Here is a 25,947-nt window from a genome sequence, read left to right on the forward strand (position 1 = left end):
GTTATAAAATGTTCGATGTTATAAAAATGTCCGATGTTATAAAAATATGCGATGTTATAAAATGTTCGATGTTATAAAAATATGCGATGCTATGAAAATATGCGATGTTTCAAAAATATGCGATGCTATGAAAATATGCGATGCACATGTTACTTATATCAATAACCGCTGTAAAACTTTTTTAAATTGTACCTTGCGTGTAAGTCCTGTGTTAATCAGGTGTTTAAAAGAACTTTTTGGGTTGGCTTAACCGCGAGTGGACTTATACCCATGGGGGACACATACGCACGCACGCAAAGAAACAGTAGCTGGTGTAACACTTGTGAATAAAAACAAGAACTCGTAATTGTGTACTGCAAACATCCTTTGAAATACGATTTTTTTTTCGCTCTTGTGCAATCTGTTTACAAACCTTTATAAATAACGCAATGGATTACCCTCAATTATTATTATTCCGCAATTAGTTCGAAACTGTTGTACATTTGGGTAGGGAGCCAGGAGGAATTCCCCTAGATTTACCGTTTGCTTTCCTCTTCCTCTTTACCCTAGATTTCGACATGATTTCGACCACAATAATCCAATAATGAGGCTATTGTTTTGTATTTTGTTTGTTTGCTTGTTTATATTAGAGAATTGTCAGTTTCAACATATAGAAATAAAAACATCTAACATAAGTGCCTAGTTAGCTCCTTATCCCTCAAGCAATTAGGCGATAGCTCCTAAACCAAGTAAATCTAGTAACGACAATAGAAACACACTTGATATGTGCACTTTTTTTACTTCATGTATTAAAGTATGTGGATACTCAAGGACACACAATTTAATCAACATTATCGGTTCTTAAAATTACTCAACATTGTGCCCAACCATTGTGGGCGCAATTTTGTGGCCTCCTGATTACAAATCTCTGCTGACGTTGTTAATTACTTTATTCCCTAATTGTGACGCATTATGGTGTGCCAGACTTGGATGCTTTCCAAATGATTTCACAATGTAATCGTTGTCGTTGCTACAAATTGTGGTGTATGTATTTGAACTTTTTTAAAGAGGGAAAATATCAAATATGCGTGGGATTTCAAGAATTTTTATACCGGTATTTAGCAACTTGTTTTAAATCAAACAAGAAAACTTGGCAGTTAGCAGTGTGGTAAACATAAGCATGCATAAAAACAATGTACATGGAGATATGAAATGCAAGTGACAGTTAAATGGGGATAATTACAAAGCAGTAAAATGCTCAGTAACTTTGTTGAAAACCCATGCATAATGATTAGCTGTAGATGTGCACATAAATATACAGCACCTGTTCAGGTGGTGCTGCTAGAAATCTTCATTTCTACACCATTTCAAGATATTAATTTTATATATTTTGCTCAAACGACTTGTGAAATTGAGTTTTTGTTTTTTAAATTGCCTTGATTACCCATATAATATGTCAAAAAAAACAGCCTGGTGACAACATGCAGCTCAATAATCCGTTAATCAAGCTAAAGATACTTCAGTTTGGCATATCAGACTTTTCTCTTTGCTTGAATGCTGGGGTTTGTGGGTTTGTAGTTCCTGTTACCATCAACTATGGTGACAAGAGATTATTATTTATTCAGGACAATAGGAGATGAGCAGATTTTAACCTAAAAATATAAAAGAAACTAACAGTTACAACAAGGTTAATGATCTCCTGTTGTATAAAATTTCTAATTTACTAGTTTGCAACACATCATTTTATCTATATCATCTACATAATAATATCAGTAAACGTCAGCCTGTCACGCAAAATGGTACCGCAATTAGCGAGACGCACGTAATGCGGCGTAAAAAGGACGGGGGAACCCGTGGGTTTTCCACGGGACATCAACTAGTTTTATGTAATAGGCTACCTTTCCTCCACATAGTAGAAAAGGATGAGAACTTTAGACGTTATTTTTTAAATCAGAAGAATAATAAAAACAGTCGGTCTTATGGTAAATAATATGGTAAAAGCCTGCATTGTTAACGGGCTAATATATAGACCGATATTGACCTTCGTCAATAAAAATGACAACTTAAAATCTAAACAAACACGAAAACAAAGTTAGAGCAACAGTTAAGATGATTCTACATATAGTTCCATCAAATTACCCAACAGAAAGATACAGAAGCGAGATTCCAGTGAGCTGACTACACATTTTTCTTACCAGATACGTCGCTTAAGGTTGCTCCTGAAGAGGAAGCTTTAGATACCGAAGTCAGTGTATATATAAAGTGAAACTTGACATAAATGTTTGAAATTGATCGATCTCGATTGATTCGACTAATTTTATTTAATCAAAAATCTATAAGATTGATGAAATTGGCACTGTCCTGGCTACAAAACTGGAAGACAGATGCCGAAAAACACTATAGTAATAGCGTTAATTTTCCGTTTGTCACCCGCAACCGGGTCATGCTAAATAACGCACGAAATCTTTAAGCTATAAATAACAAATTCAATTTATTTCCGTAGACTTTGTTGAAATAGGCGAACTGATGTGCGTTTTTCATGGACCAAGGACTAGGTCTGTTTACAATAATCATCACCTGTGTGTCAAATATTGTAACTGGAACGCTACTTTATGCTAGAATTGCAAGAAGGCGAGTAGATAGGGACAAATTATCGTGATATCTTCTACATGTAACTGCTAGTTGTTTATATGGCTGCTTTCTATTGTTTTTCTAAATCGAGTCTAAGCAGATCGCATAGATTTCCTATGCAAACACGTGTAGTTTATACTATTCTTAATACACACATGAAAAGATTTTTATTGCAGATATATTTTTATACATATTAAATTCGAGGCGAGGATGAATGTGCTGTCTTTTTACACTTTTTTCAGATTTAAATATTCTTGCTTGGTGTATTTCCAAAAAGGGAGAATATGTTTTGTCGGATTAGCGGATGACGATGAATGTTTTGAGGATAGGATAAAAATGGTGATTTTAAAGTTTTCTACAGATACTTTTGTTCCTTCATTGTGTATAACGGAATTTAGGCAGAGTACGATCTAAGTATGTTTATAATTTTGGGCAACTCATCTCAACGTTCTAATAAACAAAGTTCTAACAAAAATACAGACAGGAGTAGGAACATTGAACAGGAGGAAAGGGTATACGAACATTTATTTAGACAATGCTTTAATCTATGCCAGGACTTATTTTTCACCGATTTATGTTGAAAACATTTTTAGGACCTTTTCATGGAACATTCAACGTCTTATATCGTTTAAACGCATTGTATAAGAATAATTCCATAAGAAGACCAGTCTGGGTTCGCCAATAATAAAAACAAAATCATACCTTCAGGCTCAAATATTGTTTTCTAAACCAAAAACAATTCCAGCTTGAATTTTGCCATAAATTTAATTCAAAATATGAATTCTCTTACAATTCTCTCTCAAGCTACCAATAATTGTTTTTTCCATTGTTTATCAGTTTAAAGCCATGACTTTTAGCAAACCTTGAATAATTGTACAATTGCTTTGTACATAGGGAAAGTTCTTCCTGAATACGACATAATATTCCTCGCAGTATCCTCCCAAACTTATTCATTTTTTTTTTACCAATTTTCTCCTAACAATACTAACTTTGCCACCTGTGACCGTTTTCTGTTGCTTGGTAGTGCGATGGAAAATAAAGTAGAATAATCCTTTTTTTAAGCAAGACACTGAGTGCTACTGCACTTTTACTCTCTATCCACTAAGCAACAAACTTCCTCCTTGCAATTTTGGACTTAATCTCGAAGTCACCCTCGTCCCCAGGGTTTTTGCCTTCTTGATACTTGTATATCAAAAAGGCAAAATGCCCTAGGAATGAGGGTGGATGGACGTAAAATAAATTTACTTTTTGAGGTCAGTAAAATACCTGCATTTCGGTTTAAAGAAGATTTTTTTACAGAAAATTTTGTTTTCTCTATTAAATTATTTAATTTCAACGAAGCAACCTCGATGAGTTTAGCAATTCTGCATCTATAGCGATGCGTTAAGGAAGTTCACACTACTAAACGGAGATGGTGTAGTGGTAGCGCATTCAGCTTGTATTCATAAGATTTCAGGGGGACCCACTCCGGTGCACTTTGAATGTAGTGTTGTCTGCCTATTTGGTGCTACCTACTGACCGCTAACAGGCTTGTGTGGCAGGCAAGCAAGTTAGAGCAATGTTATACCTCTTTGGTTATACGTATCTCTAGCGGTAATGTAACATAGTTACAGTCGGAGGGGAGGAAGAGCCAGCCGTTAGGATTGAATTCCCAAGGTCATTAAAACTTCCCTTCTAAACTTATTCTGACATAATATAAATTAAGACTGCCTTTCTTAAACCCTACCAGTATATAAGTTATTTCAGTGTTTTGGAGTATTTCCCTAAAAAAGACCATTCGTAACGGCGCCTTTTTATAGAAAGACGTTTCCTAAAAGACGGCATTTAATAAAAGAAACCGTATTTGTATTAAAAAACTCGAGTAAAGGAATTATGTTTCAGGAAACTCAAGCTTAATGAAGGAAGTTTTTCCAAAAAATGACATTCAAAAAAAGAATTGTTTCATTTACATTTATGAAGATCAGAACTCATATTGCTGGTATCAGTTTTGTATAAAGGTCATTTAAATTGTGTGAACGCATGTTGGGGAGTCTGTTTATCAAAATGGGATATACATGGCCCTAGCAACAGGGCCGTGTAATAAATGACCAGCGTGATATATGCTCAAACTTAAGGGTGAGTTTTTGATTAGCTCTGTGGTAGTGCTTACATATCATCTTTTATATTTTAACTTAACTATCACCCATTATAGATTGCAGTTAGTTTTGTCAATATAATATAAGATTGAATGGAGACTATATAGGATTAGGCCAAAACATTGTATAAGTGTACTGTGGATAACAGAACGTGAGTAAATTTGATTGAGATTATTTTCCTTTATCTACAGTTCGTTACATCGTGTACCTTGCAGATCACTATACATTGTGCGGTTTTTCTGTGCTATTACTTGGAAGTCATTAAAAACAAATTATTAATAACGAAATAGTCGCTTTTCTAAATTGTGTGGGTGTCATGACTCGTTATTTCTTTAAGAACGTTACTTCTACTTCCACACGTCCATTCTTTCCTACCTTAACAAGTCATGACCTCTTGTACTCTTATTTGTTTCCTTACTACAGGGAGCTGGTCTAAAGGTCGTCGTCAAAAACGTATTAACAACTTGACCTTTTAACGCAATGCGCGCGTGCTATAAATTGCATGGATATGCAACGTTAAAACGTGCAGTAGATATCTGCAAATAAAGTATACAAAATTAACTTATAATTATATACAACATGTTTTAAAATATCTTTGTAAGTCCACATATCGTGATTGTCAATTATAAACACGCAATGAAATGCTTTCGACACTCCACCTCACGTGTCTAACACTCCTCATGTTAATTATCAGCTTCTATCACGTGATACACAGGCTCAGTTTTATTCACAGTCTCATAATCTTTCTGTGTTTCGAAATAAAATGGTTCAGTTTCGAAATAGTCATGATTTTCCATTTCCACTTCCTCGTCTTTTCCATCAAGTTGTTCTTTTCGTTTGACGAGAGGTGTGTATTCCCTGTTATCAATTTTGCTAATATCTATACTCGTATACTCGCTACTTCCTGATGCTGTTGTCGTCACTAAAACAGAATATCAAAATAATACTTTTGCATAATTGCCTTTCCATATTTACTTTGTTAAAATAAAAAAAGAAGTGAAGACGTTGGGGAATATTGTATAGAATCATTGTTTATAATTTTAATTGAATATACAGTTTTAAGTGCCTTCATGTTAATAAATAAAAGTTTTATCATCTGATGATGCTTTGATATAGACTGTAGAGAAAATTTATCAAATAAAAATGTTTTTGTTTTCTTGCCAAACCCAAACAAAACTAACAAGGACAAATGTTATGCAATGATGAGTGACTTTCTAGTCGGAAACGAGGTTATCTTTTAGGGCTATTCCAAAGTTCTCACAATCTAGACCAGACAAGTATTATAATAAGAAAGAAAGAAAAGACTTGAATCAGGAAGAAGTTCAGAATTACAAATCTTTTAGCAATGAATTGGATTATAAACATGTCAAAAAATATGGATAAAAGTTATCTTCAGTCATTTTCTTTACTTTACAGTAATTTGCATATTACAAAGGTTAACAAGACCTTTCCTATGATTCAATTGGCTAAATAACTAAAAAAGTCCTGGGTACAAGGTTAAGTACGTCTTATTTTTTAAACTTTTTAAAAAGGGGAAGTCATGAAAGTAGCCATTTTAGTATTTGAAATACTTTCTTTGCTTTCAATGGATATTCTTTGTATTAGTGTGATGTAATTTTTAGCTTTAAGGGGAATCACTGTTCTATTTTTAGAATAACTTGAAAACCAAAATATTTTGAATTGTAAGAATAACTTTTGTTAAAAAACAATTTGCAAAAACATTGCCCTGCCTGTTAATAACATTACGTCATCTACCCACACATTCAACATGACGCCATAAAGAAATGAAGGATCGTTTAAGAGTGTTCAGAATAACATTGAATCACCCAAAGACTATTTATTATCCATTGTTCGTGCGATTTAAAAATTATCATGAGGTTAGCAGGCATTTTGATTTATATAGGATTTTGTGTAAAGCATCTGACGAAATATAAATATCCTTACTTGTCGATCCTTGTATGCTGGCATAAAAAGGCTCAGGACTTGTTGAATCTTTTATTGTTGCGTTCGGTTCTTCATTGCTACCCGAATCCTAAAAACATTTATAAATCCATGTAAGGAACAAGTCAATTAAAACAAAAAAAGCCTTCTGTTCTTAAAACATTTGCGACACAATGTTGAATCAACTTAATGCTTCAAGCCACAGAAATCATGGCAGGGAAATCCCAAAAAAGTTACAGATTTTTATTTTCGCTTATAGATCTTAGTGAAGTGAAGTAAAACATGGCGAAATAATGTTATTTTACTGTCTAAACCAAACACTTATATATTGTTTCGCAGTATGGCTAAATGGAAAATTTAAACAAAACTTCTATATTAACGGCGTAAAGCTTGAAAATGATGTTACTACCTAGCTTTGTTTTCTTGCTGCTTTCTTGTGTTTTATCTTTTCTGATTATAAAATAAAGAGAAGAGACACTGGTAAAACTCACCTTTTTGCTTGCAACATCTTTTGAATATCTAAAAAAAGTGCGGCATATAATCAGATTTAGTTAAATTCATAGAGTTGTTAGGTAACAAAACTAATTAAAAGAAAACGGCGAAAGGCGACTGTCATCAAATTTTTAACATTTGAAATTTTCTTACGAGCTGCTATCACGTAAGTCGGAATTATTTTAGCAACTTCAGCCAAGAAATTACTCATAACAATCCTATTTGCAGTAAACACGACAAAGAACATACAATTTGTTCTGGTTTTGATGTCGGAAAGGAAAATCGGAAATTAACGTGATTGGCATAACAAAGATGGAGAAAATAACAATATGTCTGCAGGTTAATCACATAAAATGTTAGCTAGTAAATGCAAGGAAAACAAAAAGGACCATAAAAGGTTTTGTTGACATTATCTTATGTTTTTATGTACCTTTTATAGACGAATACCAAGACTATAACTAGCACAATTAAAACAACTGCTAAACAGGCTAGTAGAATAGGAACCAGGCTAGTTTTCTTTTTAGTGACTGCAACTGGAGTTGACTTTGGTATGGCTGGCAACGTGGACGACTTTTCTTCAGGAAGATGATCTAAAAATATAAATTTAACATGCTGCATGGAAAGGATGATCGCTGCATCGTTATTGATGTAATGTGGTGCATAGTTTTTGGTGTTTTTTTTTTCATTTCTGCATAAATAAAATGTTTTAAGAAAGTCTAAGAATGAAGAGGAAACTTACATGTGAACAATCCACTAACTTTTGCAACTAAATTATAATGTTCTCCATTGCACGTCCAAAACAGTTTATACAGGCCTCCACCTTCTACCTAAAGAATATTTAAATTGATAGAAAAAAATCGCTTTCATTATCAAAGAGTGAGGATGTTTTAACAAAAGGCACTAACAGAGACTTGTGGCTTTACCAAGATTCCGTGGGTAAAATTATTGTTGAAAAATAAAAATTAAAAATATTGAGGTGCCGTAGCCAGCAGAAATAGACTATTTTTAAAAAAATAGATTTCGCTCTATAGCAACGTTTTTATGCATGAGTGCTTTGTGACGTCATAATTCAAAAAAAAAAGAATTTTCTTACCAGTTTATTGTTCGTCACATCAATGGGCGACTTAAATTTGTACGCTAATGTTGAGTTCTCAGTCCAAGCTGCTCCTGGCAGCCATTGGAAAACTTTCTTTGACTCTGCACGACCACATGTGTTTGGCGGTACATTGACAAACAGATAAATTTTTCTATTCTTATAAACAGTGTTCGTGACATATATAGTAGGCTGTTCATCTAACCCGTGTTCAGCTCCTAAAAAGGTAAAATTTATTGAACTTAGAGGGATTAAAGAAATACATGCTGAAACCAAACATTTGACGCAGGTTAAAAAAATGTAGTTTTAAGTTGAAAAAACATGACAAATGCTTTTATTATTGTCGACAGGTAAAAAACAAGACCTGTTTCAGTAATCGCAAAAGCAAACCAGTTATTCATAAGTTGTTTACTTTCTTAATTTTTTTTGCTAATGCGCGAAAATATTCTTACTTGCTCCTAAGTCTTTCATTGAGTAGCAGCCACCGTGGCCAAGTTTAACATGGAACGTGTTGTAATTATCCATACATTTACAGCCATCGTTGTAAATCGTGTTCTTAAACTTTCCACAACTTTTTTCACTAATATCAAGCAATTTATCACCAATTGGGCCTCTTTCGATAACTATCCCATACAAGGTTCGAAAGCTTAAACACCATAAACATAGACACAATAACAAATACATCTTCTTTAAACTTCAATACAAACTTTTTTTAAAATATAAACTTCTGAACGTCTTGTCTAACAGTATCAATTAAACATTAGGAAACGAAATTCGTCATTAACGGTTTTGACAACACGTACGAAATTACGTAATCACACGATCGTCAAGTCGTTAGAAGAAAATAAACAGTTTAAAAAAAACCACAGTGGGCTTTTACTTTCATTTAGCTTGTTTAAGAAATATACGAAGAATTCGCGCTCATTTTTTTATTTTTTTGTGATATGTAGTAAAACAGGAAAGGCATTTCCCGCGTGGGAACTTCTTAGTAAACTTTTGTTATCATTCGTCTCTGAATGTTTTTAATCAAAACTTTAATTTTTGTTACGTAGTTTCGTTCGTTCGTTGTCAGAGTTTTAGGTGTCATTCTAATTATTATTTTGAGGTTTTGAACATTCTGTTGGACAATTAAAGCTGTGAAACTCCACGGTTTTATTTGTAAGAACGTAATTTATAAGAACGCGAACGTTGTAATTTTGTTAAAGATTAAGAATATGTTATAAATGTACTGGAGTCCAGAATTACTGATTATTTTCCATCATTCCTATTTTTACATACAATGAAAAACATTACATTACAATGAAACAACAAAACATTACATTACAATGAAACTTACATTACAATGAAAAAAAAACCTTTAATATCATATATTCCTCCCAATCCTGAAAATACTTAACATCATCTGTAAATCTGATTTTCCTATCCTTTTTCTAACAGGGCACCAGTAAGAACCTTCAATGCTAAAAAAAGTGTTAAAAAATAAGCACATTCAACTTTCGCTAAAATTTAAATGTTCTTATAGAAAGAAAATATGTTTATACAACGAATACAAATTACCATTTTAAAGAAAAAATATGACCACGTTAATTGGAAGAAGGAAAGTACAAGTTCGTTGCGTTTCGCTATCAATTTCGAGTAACACACACCACATTTTTTTTATTTCCTCAATAACATCATGACTTTCACATGACGAAAGTTCAGTGTTGTTTAGCTGTTCCTAGTATTAGCAGTGAGTTCAAGTTTACGAACATAATTTTTAACTATCTCTATATTAATTATATCCGTATTCTGTAAGTCTGTCTGTCTGCAAGAAAATGATTACGCATTGGAAACATGAAATACGCGTTATAAAGGACGGGTACTCGCTGTCTGTAAGCCAATTTAAAAACCGGGGTTTTGTAATCAAAAACGTCATTATAATCGCACTTATAATTATAATAATAACCCCCGTCCAAGTAAATATTTTTACTTCATGTAAATAGGCGGCAAGGATGTCCAAAATGGTGATGCAACAAATATGTACGATGGGCGACCCACCGTAAATATTCCACGAGTTAACGACTAGTTTTAGACATTCGTGCTTGAAAAAAAATACGATATATTAAAGACAAGGTGTATATTCAGCTTCAACGCTTAAGTTAATTTAAAAACCGGGTGGTTGTAATCCAAAACGTCATTGACTTGCACCTATAATTATAGTAATAATCCCGTCCAAGCAAATTTCGTGACTTCATGTAAACAGGCGGCAAGAATGCACAAAATAGCGATGCTAGAAATTTCTACGTAACAACATATCGCAAATTGATTATTGAAGCAGAAAATGTTAAACTAACATCGATATATCCTTTCTTACACAGATTAAAAGTAGACTTATCTTTGCAGATATAGTAAGTACGTGGGCAGATATGTTTATTTTACTTTCGGATAATCTGGCTTGCAGGGCCAATCTCATTGAAATAGAGAAGAAAGACTTAAGATGGTTAAACCCTGGGGACCTGATTGCTGCGAGACCATAACACAATAAAACTGTTCCTTTTTCACCAAATACGTGATGAAGATTAAGAAGATATAATTTTAAGTACAACCCAGTGAGGGTCATTTCTCTTTTACACAATTTCGAGTGTACAGAATAAAGCACTTCTATCTTCTTTCTAACGTCACGTTTGATACATGTGTTAGCTGGCATCACACGTGATGAAACGCTAACTTTCTTTCCCTAGACAATTGTTTACGACGTCTTTTTCTCCTAGAGATTTATTCTGACCATAAGAAGAGCAGGAAATAGTGGGAAGGGTTTCTTATCTTACCCCCTTGTTTGTCGCTTCGGTTGCACTCCAAGGTAACATCAAACCGGATTTCTCATTTAAATTGACTTACTCAATAGGGTGTTGGAAATAGCCACCCTGTTTAGCCCACTATGGGAAGAAGTGGATACAGGAATTTGCATGACGTTATTCAACATTCAATAGGATCTACATATTACGTTTTACATAAATGACATCAAAGAACCTTTATTATTTTTAATAACTACAGAGGTGGGCGGTTAATTTATCAGGGTGAACTGCCTGTTTCAGCAGAGCAAAGTAGAGGTTAAAGATTGTAAACAATAGCCTGCTTGCAACAACACCTAGACATGCTAGGTTTCTATAGCACTGAATCAGGAATGAAAGGTCATACAACATTGCAAAACAGAAGAATAGTTGCTAATTACACTTAATCAACAATCAATTAAACAAAATCAATCAATCAATTAATTAATTAGGATATGTTAATTAAATTTAGATGAGTTACATGATCACCTAAAAGATAAACCTCGTTCCCAAGGATTACTTACTTTTTCGATGGATTATAGTTTTTAATCGTTGTTTTTATGATTGAAAAAACTGCATTATTGCAGGTTATTCTATCACATTATTGTCCGAAAAAAGAAATAATATTTTTACGAGGAAAGGAAATAGCCAAGAAGACCAAAATCATGACTAGCTCTTTTAAAAGAATTTAAAAGTGAAATGATTATTTGTTTATTTTACTTTGAGCAGGTGGTTTTGTCATAGTGCAATCTACAACCCTCCCTAAAATATGTTGAGACAACTCCAATAATAAGTCAAAATAAGGGTTCTCCATCCCCTCCCTCCTGTATCAATGTTGCCTTACTGGAGACTTGCTCAGCAGCTACTACCCTCAACCTTAAATTGGGGAGAGGGGGGGGGGGAAAATTTGCAAAAAAATCAGTTTGTCTCATAATTTTTGCGAGGGATTGTAGAACTACACGTGCCTTTTTTTTCTTGCTTGCTTGCGAGGATGTAAATAAAAACATGTGAAATAGATGTTCAGAAATTTTACCTTTAACTTCGTGACTACTTCTTTAATAAAATAAAAAGTGAGAATTGACTTTCGAAAGAATTATTTTCTTGCAGTGTCAGCATCAATAAGCACTCAGCATTTTCAAGCTCGAATACTAGCTTTCTTTACTTCTTTCACCGTTGAGAAGCAAATCAGCGTATGAAGTTACTACGTCTTTAATAGGCAACACGTATTCATCATTCAAGCCCTGTGGGGCTCACTTCAACGTTTTATTACTAAGTGTTAAGGTAGATTTCCATACGACTGTATTTTCTGCTCTAACGGAAAAAGGTCAAGAGCTTTTTCCACAAAAATACGCAAAGTCTGCCGTTAGTCAATATATATATGCACAAAATTGAAGCGTGTGTCCATTTGATTTGTTTATGGTTGGTGAATTTGAAAGAACTTATAAAATAACACGCGAGGTGATCTGAGTTCTTATTCTGTTGTATGCATTGCACCACTACCTTTAGGATTGTCAGGTTGGTGCATAATACGGTTTAGTATGCCACTGTCTTTCCAGCTGGTATTAAAAATTTGCTTCCATTCAATAGGATTGTGTAAAATAATTCACGGTGCTTGTTTTAAACGCCGCGTGTGAGATTACGTCGTGAAGCAAGTTACGTTAGAAGATTTTTAACTGCTCAATTACCGTTCAAAACAGGACTTTTGTTTGTTTCAAGAAACATTCGAGAGCATTTAAGCTTTCGTCAATCTACGTTAACAAAAACATACAACTGATTACCGAAAATTGTTTCACAACTCGTGGTCCGTTAAGCTCACTAATGTATGGAGCTTGCTACCTGTTATATGCTGTATGTTGGCTTGGATAAATTCAGTGCTTTAAAGCAAACCTGAACATAAAAAAGTTTCAACTGGCGACGAATTCCGGTGCACTAGCGTTACGATACTTCAAGAAGCACCAAATACGTTCTTGTATCGACGTAGTCCATTCAAAAATTCGTACTGGATAAAGAAGATCAGGCTTCTGACTTAATCTGTTGCTTTCTAAATTATATTATTATACCAACTGATGCCTTTTACCAACGTTTGGCTTCAGTTCAGAAAGCGTTGGGTTCAAACCCCGGACGAGTCTTGCTAAAAATTGTAATAGTGTGAATCAATCCTTGCTTAACGTTTTTTATGAGAATAGGATTGATATCTTAGGCGGTCGAGCGTCTGTTGTGCTTGCACGTCTTCCGTAACTCAAATGGGAGCCTTAAATGCACTAGGATACCTATGGCAGAATCCTTATTCATAAAGATATCATTAGGCTATCCTGGCCTAATAATAATAATTAGAAGTATTTCATTATCCTCCTTAGCAACACATCAACGCTATAAATGTTTTGCGTTGTTTTAAAGGCTAGCTTTTCTACGTTCCCAACCGAAATAATATCTCTGAAAATTGATTGTTTATTGCCGCAAAGTTTTAGCCAGTGTGGTATACAGTTCGATTTAAAATTATTACATGTTATTGTAGTATTTACAAATATTTATAAACTAGTTATGACTTTTAATTAACATGGAGTTAATTAGCGTTAATAAAGAGCGGAATAAAAATTTCAGACACTTTACTAGCAAGAGAGGCTGACATAAAGGAAGTCACAGTTAGCTAGTCCTGGATATTTTTAAAACTTTTATTGCAGTTGTATCAATAAATGACTAAATTCTAAAAAATATAGAAATTTTTTACCGTTCTGCTTGTTAAGGATTTAGAAACACAATGCGAATTCAGAAGTGATGTTTTTGTTAATTTCTATAAATGTAGCTAGCTAACCTCGTATTTGAAAGCTATGATCGGTATTGTTAGTAGAGATACTAGAAGCTAATTGAACCCTCTATAGTTACTATATTACTCAAACGGTATCGTCTTCTGGACCTGTACTTAACGTAAACTGCCTTATTTTTCTATACCTAACGCAGCTCCACGAAATATTCTCGGTTCACGTCCTCTGACGGACCATTAAAAAATCCCCGAATATATTCCATTCGGTGAGTTGAGAAATTTTGTCAATCACTCTTTTCACTGAATTTGAAATTTCAATGCTCTAAACACGAGTAAACAAACTTCACAAATCGTGTCTTTTTGACCTTTGTTGAGTTAAAAGTTAAACAAAAAATCACCTTTTTCCAAAACATCTCAGGACTTCTTACAAGGTTTTAAACCTTTTGAAATTAAACAAAATATTTCCAAAGTGTTCTGGATCACAAGCTATCTCGGTGCGTTAGTTTCCAAAAAATGTATTTTTTGGCTAAATTAGAAGTGCTACAACTTCGGTAGAAACCAAAATAATTATGCTCGTCTTACTAGATACTTTTTTGGACCGGTCTCATTAAATTCTTTCGTAATTATAGACCCCGAGTTCCTGAACTTACCGGCTTTCGGAAACATCAAAATACCTTTTTTCCTTTTTAGACAGAATATTAATTTTAACCAAGACATAGCTATGTTCGTTTCTAAAACGTCTATGCATGTTTAAATTTAGCCTCACATCATTTGAAATTTTCACTTCTGATATTACGTTTGGTTAATACAGTTCCTCGTTTTAAGGCGGGAAAACACAATAAAATATTTCTTTAAGGCGATCATACACAATCCAATTAATCGAATTCGATTTGTCGAAATTATATTAAATCTTAAAATAAGTTTTTAACGAATGTTTATTTTTTTTAAAAAAACTCACATTTTTCTGAACGCACATTTATTTAATGTACGGATTTTAAGTATTTTGATTGGTTAAAAACCTTTCGATTAAATGAAAAAGTTAAACCGGTCCGACTTTTTAATTTCGAATTCGACAAGCCCGAACATGCCGAAAGCATAAGATTTACCTATGATACACGATCCAATGTGTCGAATTCCACAAATCGAATTCGATTAATCGAATTGTGTATCACCGCCTTTAGAAACATTCAACAATTTCTACCGAAACTTTTTTGTCGTAATGTATACTTGGAAAGAATTTAAACACAATGAAAGTTGGTTTAACGTGTTGCAAAAGTTAACGGTTTTTATCAACTGAACGGTTAAATTTTTCTTGTCTTATAAAAAAGATCAATGGAAACCTTTGATAAAATTGCACTAGTTCAATGTTTTTCTACTTTTTTTTGAGAAGGAAAGTGTGCGAAGGTGGAACGTGAAACAAGGCACGTTATTTTTGATAATTTTTTAAGAAAGCTAGAATATAAGATTTAGCATATCGCGCTACGCCCTCGGTATTTCATTGGTGTTTTTGCTTTTTTAATTTGAATAAATATTTTTCTAGCCCTATACAGATCTGAATTCATCCGCAGATAGTTTTGAAACTTGTTAGGATTCGGAGTTTTTTCCTTTTCCACGTTTTTTCTGCTTGTTTAAGGTTACTGTAAAGGAAACAATTTTTTTTTAGGTTTTTTGCAAAAAATTCATGACATATAGGAAAAAAAATTCTCTTTCTCTTTCTGTTAATAATTCTAAACGTGTGCACGCATATTCAGCATAAAGAAAAAGTTCATACTTCCATCTTCTTTCTGTATACTCAGTTCACACATTTTCACAACACCGACGAAGATCTTTAAAAAAAAAATATCTCGTTAGTAAATTTTTGCATACATGCCTTTACGTTTGTGGTCTCTTTTTCCGAAAGCTTCCTATTGGCTCATTGAAATTTTTGGTAATGGAAAGCTGAATAAATTATGCACAAAAGGTTCCCGGATTTTTTAGTATAAATTACTGATTAGCGAATCATGACGATAGAAAGAAAATAATATGCATTTTTTTGAATGATTATATATAATTACAAATAATTTCATAACGACGTTGTTACCAAAAAAAAACCGGGAACATTTTTGAATTTAATTTATGCTGAATGTAATAGTGCAAAATCGAGAAGTCGGCGACCACGCGTTCGGAAGAAGAAGCCATTTTAAAACGTACGGTGAAAAAAAATGGTGTGTGTTTAATTCATTATATTTTCATTTTGAAAAATTAACATCTCACGAAAATAATACCATCAAAAAAGTCTTTCATCAAACATTCAGAAACAAAATAAATAAAAAAAAAAATATAAAAGTATTGGTAAATTATAAGGGTTTTTCTGAGACTACTCATCAAGTGAGTTTTTTCCTTTACAGTAACCTTAATATTTTAATTATTATTATACAAGCAGCTACCTTGCTCTTTGTAATTTTTTTACTCATCTCCAACAACAATTCTTTTTTAGAATACACACGTCAAAAGTCAAAAGAAATATTTCACCGTGTATTTAGAACTTACAATGATTGTGGCATATTGATGTTTGAGCCCATATATGATTCAGACGAACCGAATTGGACGGCGAGACGTGTCTGAGCATGCGCAGTTTTGTTTGTTTTGATTTAGTTATGAAAATGTCGCTTCGCCGAAAAGTTAAAACAGTTTATAATTTTTGGCGAAGAATTTATTTGCTGCGAATTTTCAGCGAATTCGAACGCAATATTTAGTGTTTATTCTTAGAAAAATTCATTACTGCAAAAATATTTAAAATATCAGTTTTGTTTTTAATACCGAAAAGGGTGCTCACATTCGGTATTTTAAATTCGCCTTCTTTTTTTTCTTTTTTCTTTGGAGATTAAAGAAATATTTTGATGAAATTCACCGTCGAATTCGCTTTTTTTAATTCCCTCCACAAAAACCCGCTTTTATACTTATATTCTTCCCTCTCTTTCGTGCTTGCAGAAGTATAAGTTATTTTAGTTATTTCTAAGTGTGACAAAATGTTAAGTGACTTTAAAAAAGAATCAGTACGAATGAGCCAGTTTGGTCGATTTTTACTGTTCATAAAGAAGTAAAATTAAAACCAATAGAGCGTTTTACTTACTCGATTACTAATAAATTGTAATTAAAATCAACATGCCGCATACATTTTTGAGAACATTAATTTAAAATAATGCGACACTCAGTCTTCGGCTTTCTTATACTTGTGTTCTTTGTTTCTGTACTGTCGTAATCTATGCTAGAAGAAGTATAAGGTATTTCGAATTTTATTTTAATTACTTCAAAAGCGTGGCAAAAACATAAAATTGTTGGAATTTCAAAGACTTGACTAGATAGATATATGCGCATATTTTATATGGCTAGCATCACAAATATCGAGGAATATACCCCGTCTATTATTTCTAGGAGGGGCCATGGCTTCGATGGGGAGTCCTAGAGTATTTAATGCTCATTTAGAGCTACTCAGACCCAATTACGGTCCGCGCTCTACAACATCCAGCGGTCCACACAGTGTGCTATCTCCCCAATTTCCCTTACATGGCTCGGGTTAACCCCGGGCTATGGTAAAATTTACTCGCCTATGTCGAATCGCTGCTAAGGGGGAATCAAACCCCGATCTCCCGTACAAACTGCGAGAGTTATAACCACTAAACTACGGCGCCACTGATTATAGAATTGTTACGTTACCACCCTGCAGTTTTTTTTTCCTTCTGAAAATAAATTGCACTTTTTGAATATTCTTTTTGTGTATTTTGTAGTTAATGTATGCAGTAGACCATAAAAAAGTTGCACTTTTTTGAGACATATTTTCGCGTGGATTAATATTTACCTCTTCTAGGAAATTAAGAACTTATTTTCAACGATACTTTATTTATGTCCCACAAGCTGTTAATCAGTTCATTATGGTAAAGTTATCTTGTTTTTAAATTCCTTTAAACTTCAGAATTATCTTTTTCTCCTTCTTTGAGCCACTTTTCAGTTTGCTCTTCAAACGTTTTGTCAAAGTACATTCATTTTCTCGTTGTCTTCTATTTCTTTATGCTGTTCTTCCATGTTTATGGATCCACGAAGAGATATTTCAAATTTTTGCCTACTTCTAAAGAAGTTTCTAATGGTTAAAGGGTAATTGACGTGTGTGTGTGTGTTTTCTGTATCAGCGACGCCTTTAATGACGGGAAGTTCGGAAGAAGAAATTCGTATTTACTTATTAATGCAGTGAGACCTGATTTTCACTAAACAAAAGCAACTGGCATAATTGAGACTACTGCAAAATTCATAGCGTAACTAAAGAAATGAGTTTTTCTTATAAAGACATTTACACATATATCAACAGAGAACAGGTTTATTTGTTTTTATTTAAAACGAATTGCAAATCGATTTTTTTATTAATTATCCCTAATTATCCTTTTAGTTTAAGTGCCTCTCTCAAATATGGCCCACTCTTTCCAGGAGCATTTTGAATTAGGCAGCCAGAACGCTCAATCGAACTTTTACGGTGCGTGATTGACCAAAAGTTTTTGTAAGGCACTGAATCCTTCTCTATACCCAGAAGGGAAGCATGAAAAATTAGTAATGATAACTTGCAACTGAACGTAATGAAATTGTAGTGCAGTTTTATTTCGGATTTATTACTAATTTGAAATAAGTCTTAAAGGATAACCTCAGACAAATATATCACGAATGTGCACCATGCAACAAAGAAATTATCAAATCCTTTCTTTAAAAGTCAGGAAATATTAGCGAAACAGTGTGAGAAATTGAGGAGCAAATCCTTTAAAAACAATGATGTTTTGATAAAGTGTTGAAGTTCTGAGTGGAACTTTTGTTGAATATCGATGTGTGGTTCTTCCCAAAATCCCACTCTTTCCAAAAATTTAGTTAAAATTTTGGAAGAAAAACACATTGATATCTGACAATAATAGAATATTGTGCTCCAAAGCAATTATTCCTTAATTGACTTTCTAAATTTTAGAAATGGCAAGGATATTTGATCCTACATTTCCATCTCTCCTGTTGTTACTGTGTTTGTTTAAGTTACAATGTGCTACCGCAAAAGTGAATTGGCAGAACACAGCTGAACTTCTCGACGCAGTGGATGGAAAACTTGGTTCAACGAATACTGTAATTGGATCATATTCGAGATTATTATCCGTGTCAGCAATATGGAGGAGATGACTTAGTGACGACCAGGAGAGTTTGAATCTAGCCATTACAACCTTATCTCTGTTAGATATTGGAGGTGGAATCCTAGCACCTATTGCCGATAATATAATCGACGGTATCACAACTGAAAAAGCGTTTGCGGCGACTAAAAATGCAATGACAAAATGACAAAAATCCAATGACAAACAATCTTGACGATTTAACTAATCTGAATGACAGAGAATTAAAAAATGTACTTAAAACGCAAAGAAACAAGGCACTGCAAGCATTCGGTGATGACGTTATGCGAGCGCATGGAAGTCGATCTCTTAAATACATTAAAAAAGCTAAGAGATTCTTGAAGGTGAAAAGTCTTGGAAAAGCATTGGGTCCTATTTTTGATGCTGTTAGCATAGGTGTGAACAGTTATGGTCTCTACACTGCAATACGTGATTGTAATAATGATGCTGAAGCATGCAATCCTTTTGCGATGACAGCTGCTGCATTTAGTATTGCATCTAGTGTTGTGGGTGTCGAAACATTTCTTGCTTCACTTGTAGTTGGAACAACAGTTTCTTCCGTTCTTGGACCAGCTGGTGCTGTAGTGTCATTGTGCCTTGCAATTACAGCCACGTTGATTGAACTCTTTTGGAAGCCCAAACCAACTCAAGCACAGCTGGATCGAGAATTAAAAGAAAACTTAATGAGAGACTTTGACAGCATTTCAAGGCTTTAACTGTACAATACAAACATGTTTCTCAATAAGAATGATGTTGAAAGGAGTAATTTGTATGTCGTGAATCAAGGTCATCTGCCCAAATGGTTTTCACATCATTTACACAATCTTCGGTTAGGTTTAATTAGTGCTAACCAACCAAGAAAAAAAAAACAATAAGGCAACTGTGCTCGAAACCTATGTTAGGAGATGCTTCCGTCGGTAACCAATACAACGTTAGAGTGTCCTTATCTTATCAATGGAGAAAAGTCCCTGAAAAGTCGCTCAAAAGATTCTCTTGGTTATAATTTCTGTGCATTTACTAAAAGTGGTAGGGACTATGCATGGAGGGCAAAACAAGCTCATAATGATCCTGATGATTATTTTTAACATTGGGTGCACACTTTCAGAAGGAAAGACCGTATATGTGAGAAACCGAAAGAACTGATTGCAAAGTGTTTTTTCAATTTGTATGTTTGTGTTTGAGTTTTTAATACTACAACACCAAAACAACAATAAAAAATACTTGTTTCTATAGCTTGTAAGATCTTTTTGTATTGGAACGAAACCTGAACCAGGAGGCCCTGGCCCCGGTCGTTCAATTTGTACAATTAAATCGGACAAGCGTTTTTCCTGAAATTATTCGAGTAAAAGCTGAGGATGACGTGTTGTTTTATTCTGGTTTTTAAAACAGATTTTTAAAATGCATGGATTGTAAATTGGATTGGAATTGTAAATATCCAAGTTAAATCAAACTTGGCATACCAATAGTACGTCCTTAAGGAAACAAACAGGGCGGCAATTAATTTTGCTTGTGTCAGCAATGTTTCTGTGACGTCGTTGAAGGCATGAAATTTGTCCAAAATATCATTATCTGATAATTTAACATATTTTCCGGCTTTACATAATTCGCCTAAAAAAATTATTGATCATGCGTCCAGAATTTATGAGATGTTTCCCCTTGATAAAAAAAAGTTGTGTTTCAAAAACGAAAGTTATTATACTTTTTCAATTATAAGGATTTCATTAAGATTTTTAGAGTGTCATTAATAGCCTATAATTAAGACTCTAATAGGTATGGAACCTGTAGAACCTAACATAATTGGCTCGCGGGTGCATAACATATAAGCATAAACGTTCAATACTTATCATGGCCATGCAGCACAGTAAAAAGGAGTTGTTGAAAAAAAACGGCAGGGTAATCCCCCCCCCTTCCTATTCCTTTAACCTCTAGAGATTAATTATTCAGCCTACAGGAATTTTGGATTTTAATAAAGGATAATTCAGACACAGAAAATTACAAACCAAATTTTTATAAACAAAGCTGAAGGAACATTATGAAAATCATGTCTATTCTCAGAATTAGGGAAGAGCAGATGTCTTTTGTTTTCGAGAGATAACATTCACCAAATAAAAAAGAATACAACAAAATAAACATGGATAACGAATGCTGCAGGTCAGATTACAAAGGCGGAAGTAAGAGATTTTAGCAAAGACAATAAAATTAATCATCCTAACTTGCATTAGATCGTGCCACATGGTCTAATGCAAGTTAGTTTTGAACAGTGCATTATTAGTGCGTTATTCTGGGGACGTAAAATTAGTTGTCGTCTTAGGCAGGTGGTCATCTTTTCAGACACCTAAGGCTTATCTGCACTAGGCGGAATACTCCGCGCGGAGCAGAATATTCTTCCAAGTGGAAATGCTCAAAGTTACCTATCCTCTTTCAGTCGCGGAATAATTCCTCCGCTAAAATGAAATAAAATATATGAGCGCTTTTTTTAATAACTTCTTAATGCTACTTTGCGTGGCTAGGATACTTACTAAGTTTCAATATTTATCTATTAGACACTTACATGGCAAATTTTTATGTCCGTTTAGAGGCTTTGATATTAATCGAAACTATCCCTAAAAATCTCTATAAAAGCCTTATAGTGGGAAAAATATAATAACTCTTGTTAGGATTATCGTTAGAACTTGAAACTTCCAACACAACTTTGTTTCATCATGAAACATCATTTTGCATCCTTTGGACACGTGATTAATTCGACTTCCCGATTTTTTCAGATTTACCTGAAATCAGGAAAACCCGGATTTCCGGGCAATTTAGGCAGTTTTATATGCGATCTGTGTAAAAATCGGAAAATATCTTAAATAACTTTTATTTAGCTTTCAGAAACTTCAAACAGAATGTAAAAATTCGCTCTAGAACTGAAGTAATTGAATTTTAAGCATATAATGGCATTTTGAACAAATTTCAAGCTTCTGATGTGACGTACTACAAGTGTGCTAAGTTTGATTCAGTTTGGACAAGCCTATGAAAAGTTATTGAGTCTACCGACGGTTGTTGGGCTCATTCTGTAGCTGGCACCAACTTGAGCATCGCCCGTCAATAAATATGGCGAAGGATTATTAGGTTTCCGCTGTTGTTGTTGTTGTTTGTTTTTCAATATGTAGCGCAAATTTACATAAAAACAATGTTTGTGGAGACACACAAAAAAAAGTATTCAAAATCGTAAAACTGAAGGTCTGGTACCAACATATACCATTTTGGCGCAAATTGTTTTGCGCGTAATTTCTATACTGTTATTAGTGGACTAGCAAACTTGTTTGCACGAAAGGGCGAAATAACGCACAAAGGTTAATACGGATAAGGTAGCTCTCCTCTTACTTACTAAAGCTTTTACTTTGCACAGAGCAAAGCAAATCTCAACAATAATAACTCCTCCTTTATAGATGTAAACAAGCGATTAGTTCTGCACAAACAGTGACACAGCGGTGCAAACACAAAAACAGAAGTATCTCAACTTCGCAGCAGCTGCTTAACTATTTCACTTTTTTCGACTATCATGATTGACCTGAACTAAACACACGCGTTAAAAGAACTATAAAAAACATATGCCTCCAGGGGGTCTAAAATTTTAAAATATATCATAAGCAAATTTAGGCTAAAATTCAAACTTTGAAAATGGCAGAATGAGAGGAAAACAAGAACAATTTAACAATATTTTGAGGCTTCAAATTAAAAAGGTAAGGAAAATTAGAAGGCTTTTTTTAAGTACTGATGTTATACGACAAACGTGTATGAGGTGTCTGAATCGGGTACGTATCTGCGGAGGAGCGCAATTATGTTAACCCACAAATGTTTAAAGAGTGCGTCGCGAAATTTGTTTAAATGTCAAATGTAACGTAAAACAATTAAAAGTACTAAAGAATTCAATGCAATATATATTTTGCGTTACATTAGCCAAGAAGAACGTTACATTTTACTACTCAGACTGCCGTGTCGTTCAAACCACGTGTTGGATCAGCCAATAGCTTGGCACATGGAAGCTTGCAATCTGCAATAGGGTTATCGATCTCAAAATCTTTCATTCCGAAATTTGACACAGCGTTGTAATAAATCTCAACTCCATTCAGACAATGTTTTAGAGATCCGGTCTTCAACGCCAGCCATTTTGCCATTCCTGCTCCAACTAAGAAAGTTCCTTTGACCATTTTTAAAAAATTTTTAAATTTTTCCCAAGAATACCCTGGCGTTACACTTTTACTGTGTTCTTTTAGGTAACAAAGGAACTTCATATGGTCTTTAAGTCCGCTATCACAATCAGCCCTCTTCCAGCCATATAAGCTTCCCTAAATGTTAAAAAATGTCTTGTTTATTCGCACAACCTTTATCATTGGAAAATATCACTTAAAATTAGGCATAATTGAATTATAATTGCGGCCTGAAGTTTAAAAAAATATTTTAAAGTTAATCCTGAAGTGCGATATTGTTTTCTTTTAAATGTTATATAAGCAGATGTTATATAAGTAACACAATAGTAACGACCAACATTAATTTGAAATACTTTTCATGGTAATGAACAACACAATCCAAAATGTTTGAAATTTTTAATGTTGAAAAAACAACATTTTTGTATTCTACGCAAACTGCAGAAAAAACAGGTCAGCCAACATTAATAGACATATTTTAAGAGTATATTTTGAGGCTGAAATAAATGTTTTCATAGGGGAACAAAAGCTGCTAGTTACAGAAAAAATGTTCCAGTGAGAATATAGCTAACCAAAACACGGTCACACTGAGGCTTCAAAAAACAAACGCAATTGTAATCGCAGAAGAAGGGTTCTATAGAGAATATAATTGACCAATACATGGTCACACTTACACAGGAGTAACAAATATCGTGTCTCTCACAAGCAGGATCAAAAAACTCCTTATACGGAAATGATATTCCCCAAGGAATGCTACATCCATTAATCAACTTTTTGTCTGTTAAGCATTTCTGTCCTTCCGACTTTCCATTCGATGATACAACCAAAATAGAAAATACTATAAACCAAAATAACATAAGGGACATGTTAAAACCGATTGATAGACTTAGGTTGTAGCTAATAACGCACGAGTTAAATTCTACTTTTTTTTATTGACATATTTACATTACACAGCTGCAACTATGCATACTATAGAACCCTCTACATTGCAGTTTTTCTTTTTTAAGGCGTGGCATCCCTTCCACCCGCATTCCACTTCAACCCCTTTCCCCTTCCCACTTCCGCCCTCCCCCTCACATTGAGCTGAACTAGGAAAGTATTTTTTAATCGTTAACCCATGAGTAAGATTGAGTTAACTTCTTTCACCTTTCGCAGAGTAACAATTGCGTTAACTCATTTTTTACACCCTCCTTCGTAATAAAAAATGCATAAATTGCTAAATTAAAATGCTCTCTAAACTCGAAAAAACAGTATGTGTAATTCTAATAAAAAGAATTTTTTTACATGAGGTTATTTATTACAGAATATAATAAATAAATAAATTAAAAAACAAAAACGATTTCACTTAGTTATAGAAGTGACAACCTTGTACCCAGGCCATTTTTTGGTTGACAGAGGGACATGAATCTTCAGTCGCTTTTTCCAATATGAAGATTGGGAACGAGATAGGCAACTTTTCTTATTTTAACAATAATTAGAGCAGTTTCCAAACGTGAGCTGCGTGGCCTTTATTTTTAGTAGATCTTCATCTTAAACAGACAAAAAAAAATTTTTGGTAAAGAGTCAATTCTGGACGGCTGACCTATTGGAACAAAGTGCTAGTTCTCTGGCTCAGTGTTGTTACGTTTACGAAGATGAGCGTGGTAAGGCGCCTGCGGAACATTTACGCCCTAGCTTCACAGGCTGAAACTGTTAATAAATATATTTAAAAACAAATTGTCTCATTTTTTCCTAACCGATGAGTCACCGTGACAACAGGTGTCATGTCGTACCGGTTATCTTGGATTTTCTGAAGCTAACTGGAAATGATGTCAAATGTAAAGTCATAAAGCGGCATGTTTGAGAAGTTATTAGCTTTTCAAGCCACCCGCCTCCCCATTGTGAAAAATCTAATAAAACAAGCTTCTTTCGGACAAACAGATAGCCGAGTTAAATTTTTTGAATAGGACGTCGAATTGTCAGATTTCGGAATGAAAAAGTATAAATTATTTTGATGCCACGTGCACAAAAACTTTAATAAATAAAAAAATAAGCTTATGATTTTTCTGCTAAAAGGTATGAAAACCTAAAATATGAAGATTTTCCTTTATATTTTCTTATGATAGTTTATTTTATCTGTACGTAACAAAATGAACGATGAAGTCACACTACTTTCAAAGTAAGAAAGTAACTTGTAGTCATGTTTTGCTAGATGAGTGGCTAACTTGGTAATTATTTTTGTTTTCTTTTAGAGACTTTAAATGTTAATAAAGATCTGCACTGTTTCTAGGCATAAATTTGAAAAAACACATAAAAGAGGTCACATAGTCAAGACTGGAACACTGGTATTGATCTCTATTTTTTGTAAATGGAACAAATAAAAATATTTAAAAAACGAACAAAAATTATTTTATTGCTTTCTAGAAAAAAGTAATTGCATTGCAGTAATTTTCAAACGCCTTTACTTTTTATCCTTTTTATCCACTTAACGCCCCCTCCTCACCTCCCCACCTAATCAACGTGCCTTCTGCTGGAATAAACAGACGAAACAAAAAACCTTCCAAATGTCCAAAATGTCGGTACTGACCATTTTTTAAAGTAAGTGACAATGCCAATATTATTGATGATAATGCAGATATTACAAAAAAAAGTAAAAAGGATTTGCCTTAAAAAGAAATTGTAAAAGTTTATTGAAGACACCTTCACAAAGACACCGTCCCCTCTATAACTCGAAATATTTATTACACGACTGGGACTTCATTCAC

The 25,947-nt window shown here is 33.8% G+C and overlaps 2 protein-coding genes across 2 annotated transcripts; both read right to left on the reverse strand.

Annotated features, from left to right (window-relative positions):
• Nucleotides 1–5,250: 5,250 nt before the first annotated feature.
• On the reverse strand, nucleotides 5,251–9,106 carry LOC130624154 (uncharacterized). The gene is made up of 7 exons (XM_057439720.1): nucleotides 8,724–9,106; nucleotides 8,272–8,489; nucleotides 7,918–8,005; nucleotides 7,609–7,768; nucleotides 7,178–7,205; nucleotides 6,690–6,777; nucleotides 5,251–5,667 (listed from the first exon to the last, which is right to left on the reverse strand). The coding sequence occupies exons 1-7, from the start codon at nucleotides 8,953–8,955 to the stop codon at nucleotides 5,429–5,431; spliced, it is 1,053 nt and encodes a 350-aa protein (XP_057295703.1). The 5' UTR covers nucleotides 8,956–9,106; the 3' UTR covers nucleotides 5,251–5,428.
• A 13,817-nt stretch (nucleotides 9,107–22,923) lies between these two features.
• Nucleotides 22,924–24,273, reverse strand: LOC130623951 (conodipine-P1-like). Its single transcript, XM_057439502.1, has 2 exons — nucleotides 23,878–24,273; nucleotides 22,924–23,344 (listed from the first exon to the last, which is right to left on the reverse strand). Exons 1-2 carry the CDS (start codon nucleotides 24,067–24,069, stop codon nucleotides 22,982–22,984), a joined length of 555 nt encoding a protein of 184 aa, XP_057295485.1. The 5' UTR covers nucleotides 24,070–24,273; the 3' UTR covers nucleotides 22,924–22,981.
• Between the last annotated feature and the right edge of the window lie 1,674 nt (nucleotides 24,274–25,947).

Source organism: Hydractinia symbiolongicarpus, chromosome 13, assembly GCF_029227915.1.
Source record: "Hydractinia symbiolongicarpus strain clone_291-10 chromosome 13, HSymV2.1, whole genome shotgun sequence".
Classification (NCBI taxonomy): Eukaryota; Metazoa; Cnidaria; class Hydrozoa; order Anthoathecata; family Hydractiniidae; genus Hydractinia; species Hydractinia symbiolongicarpus.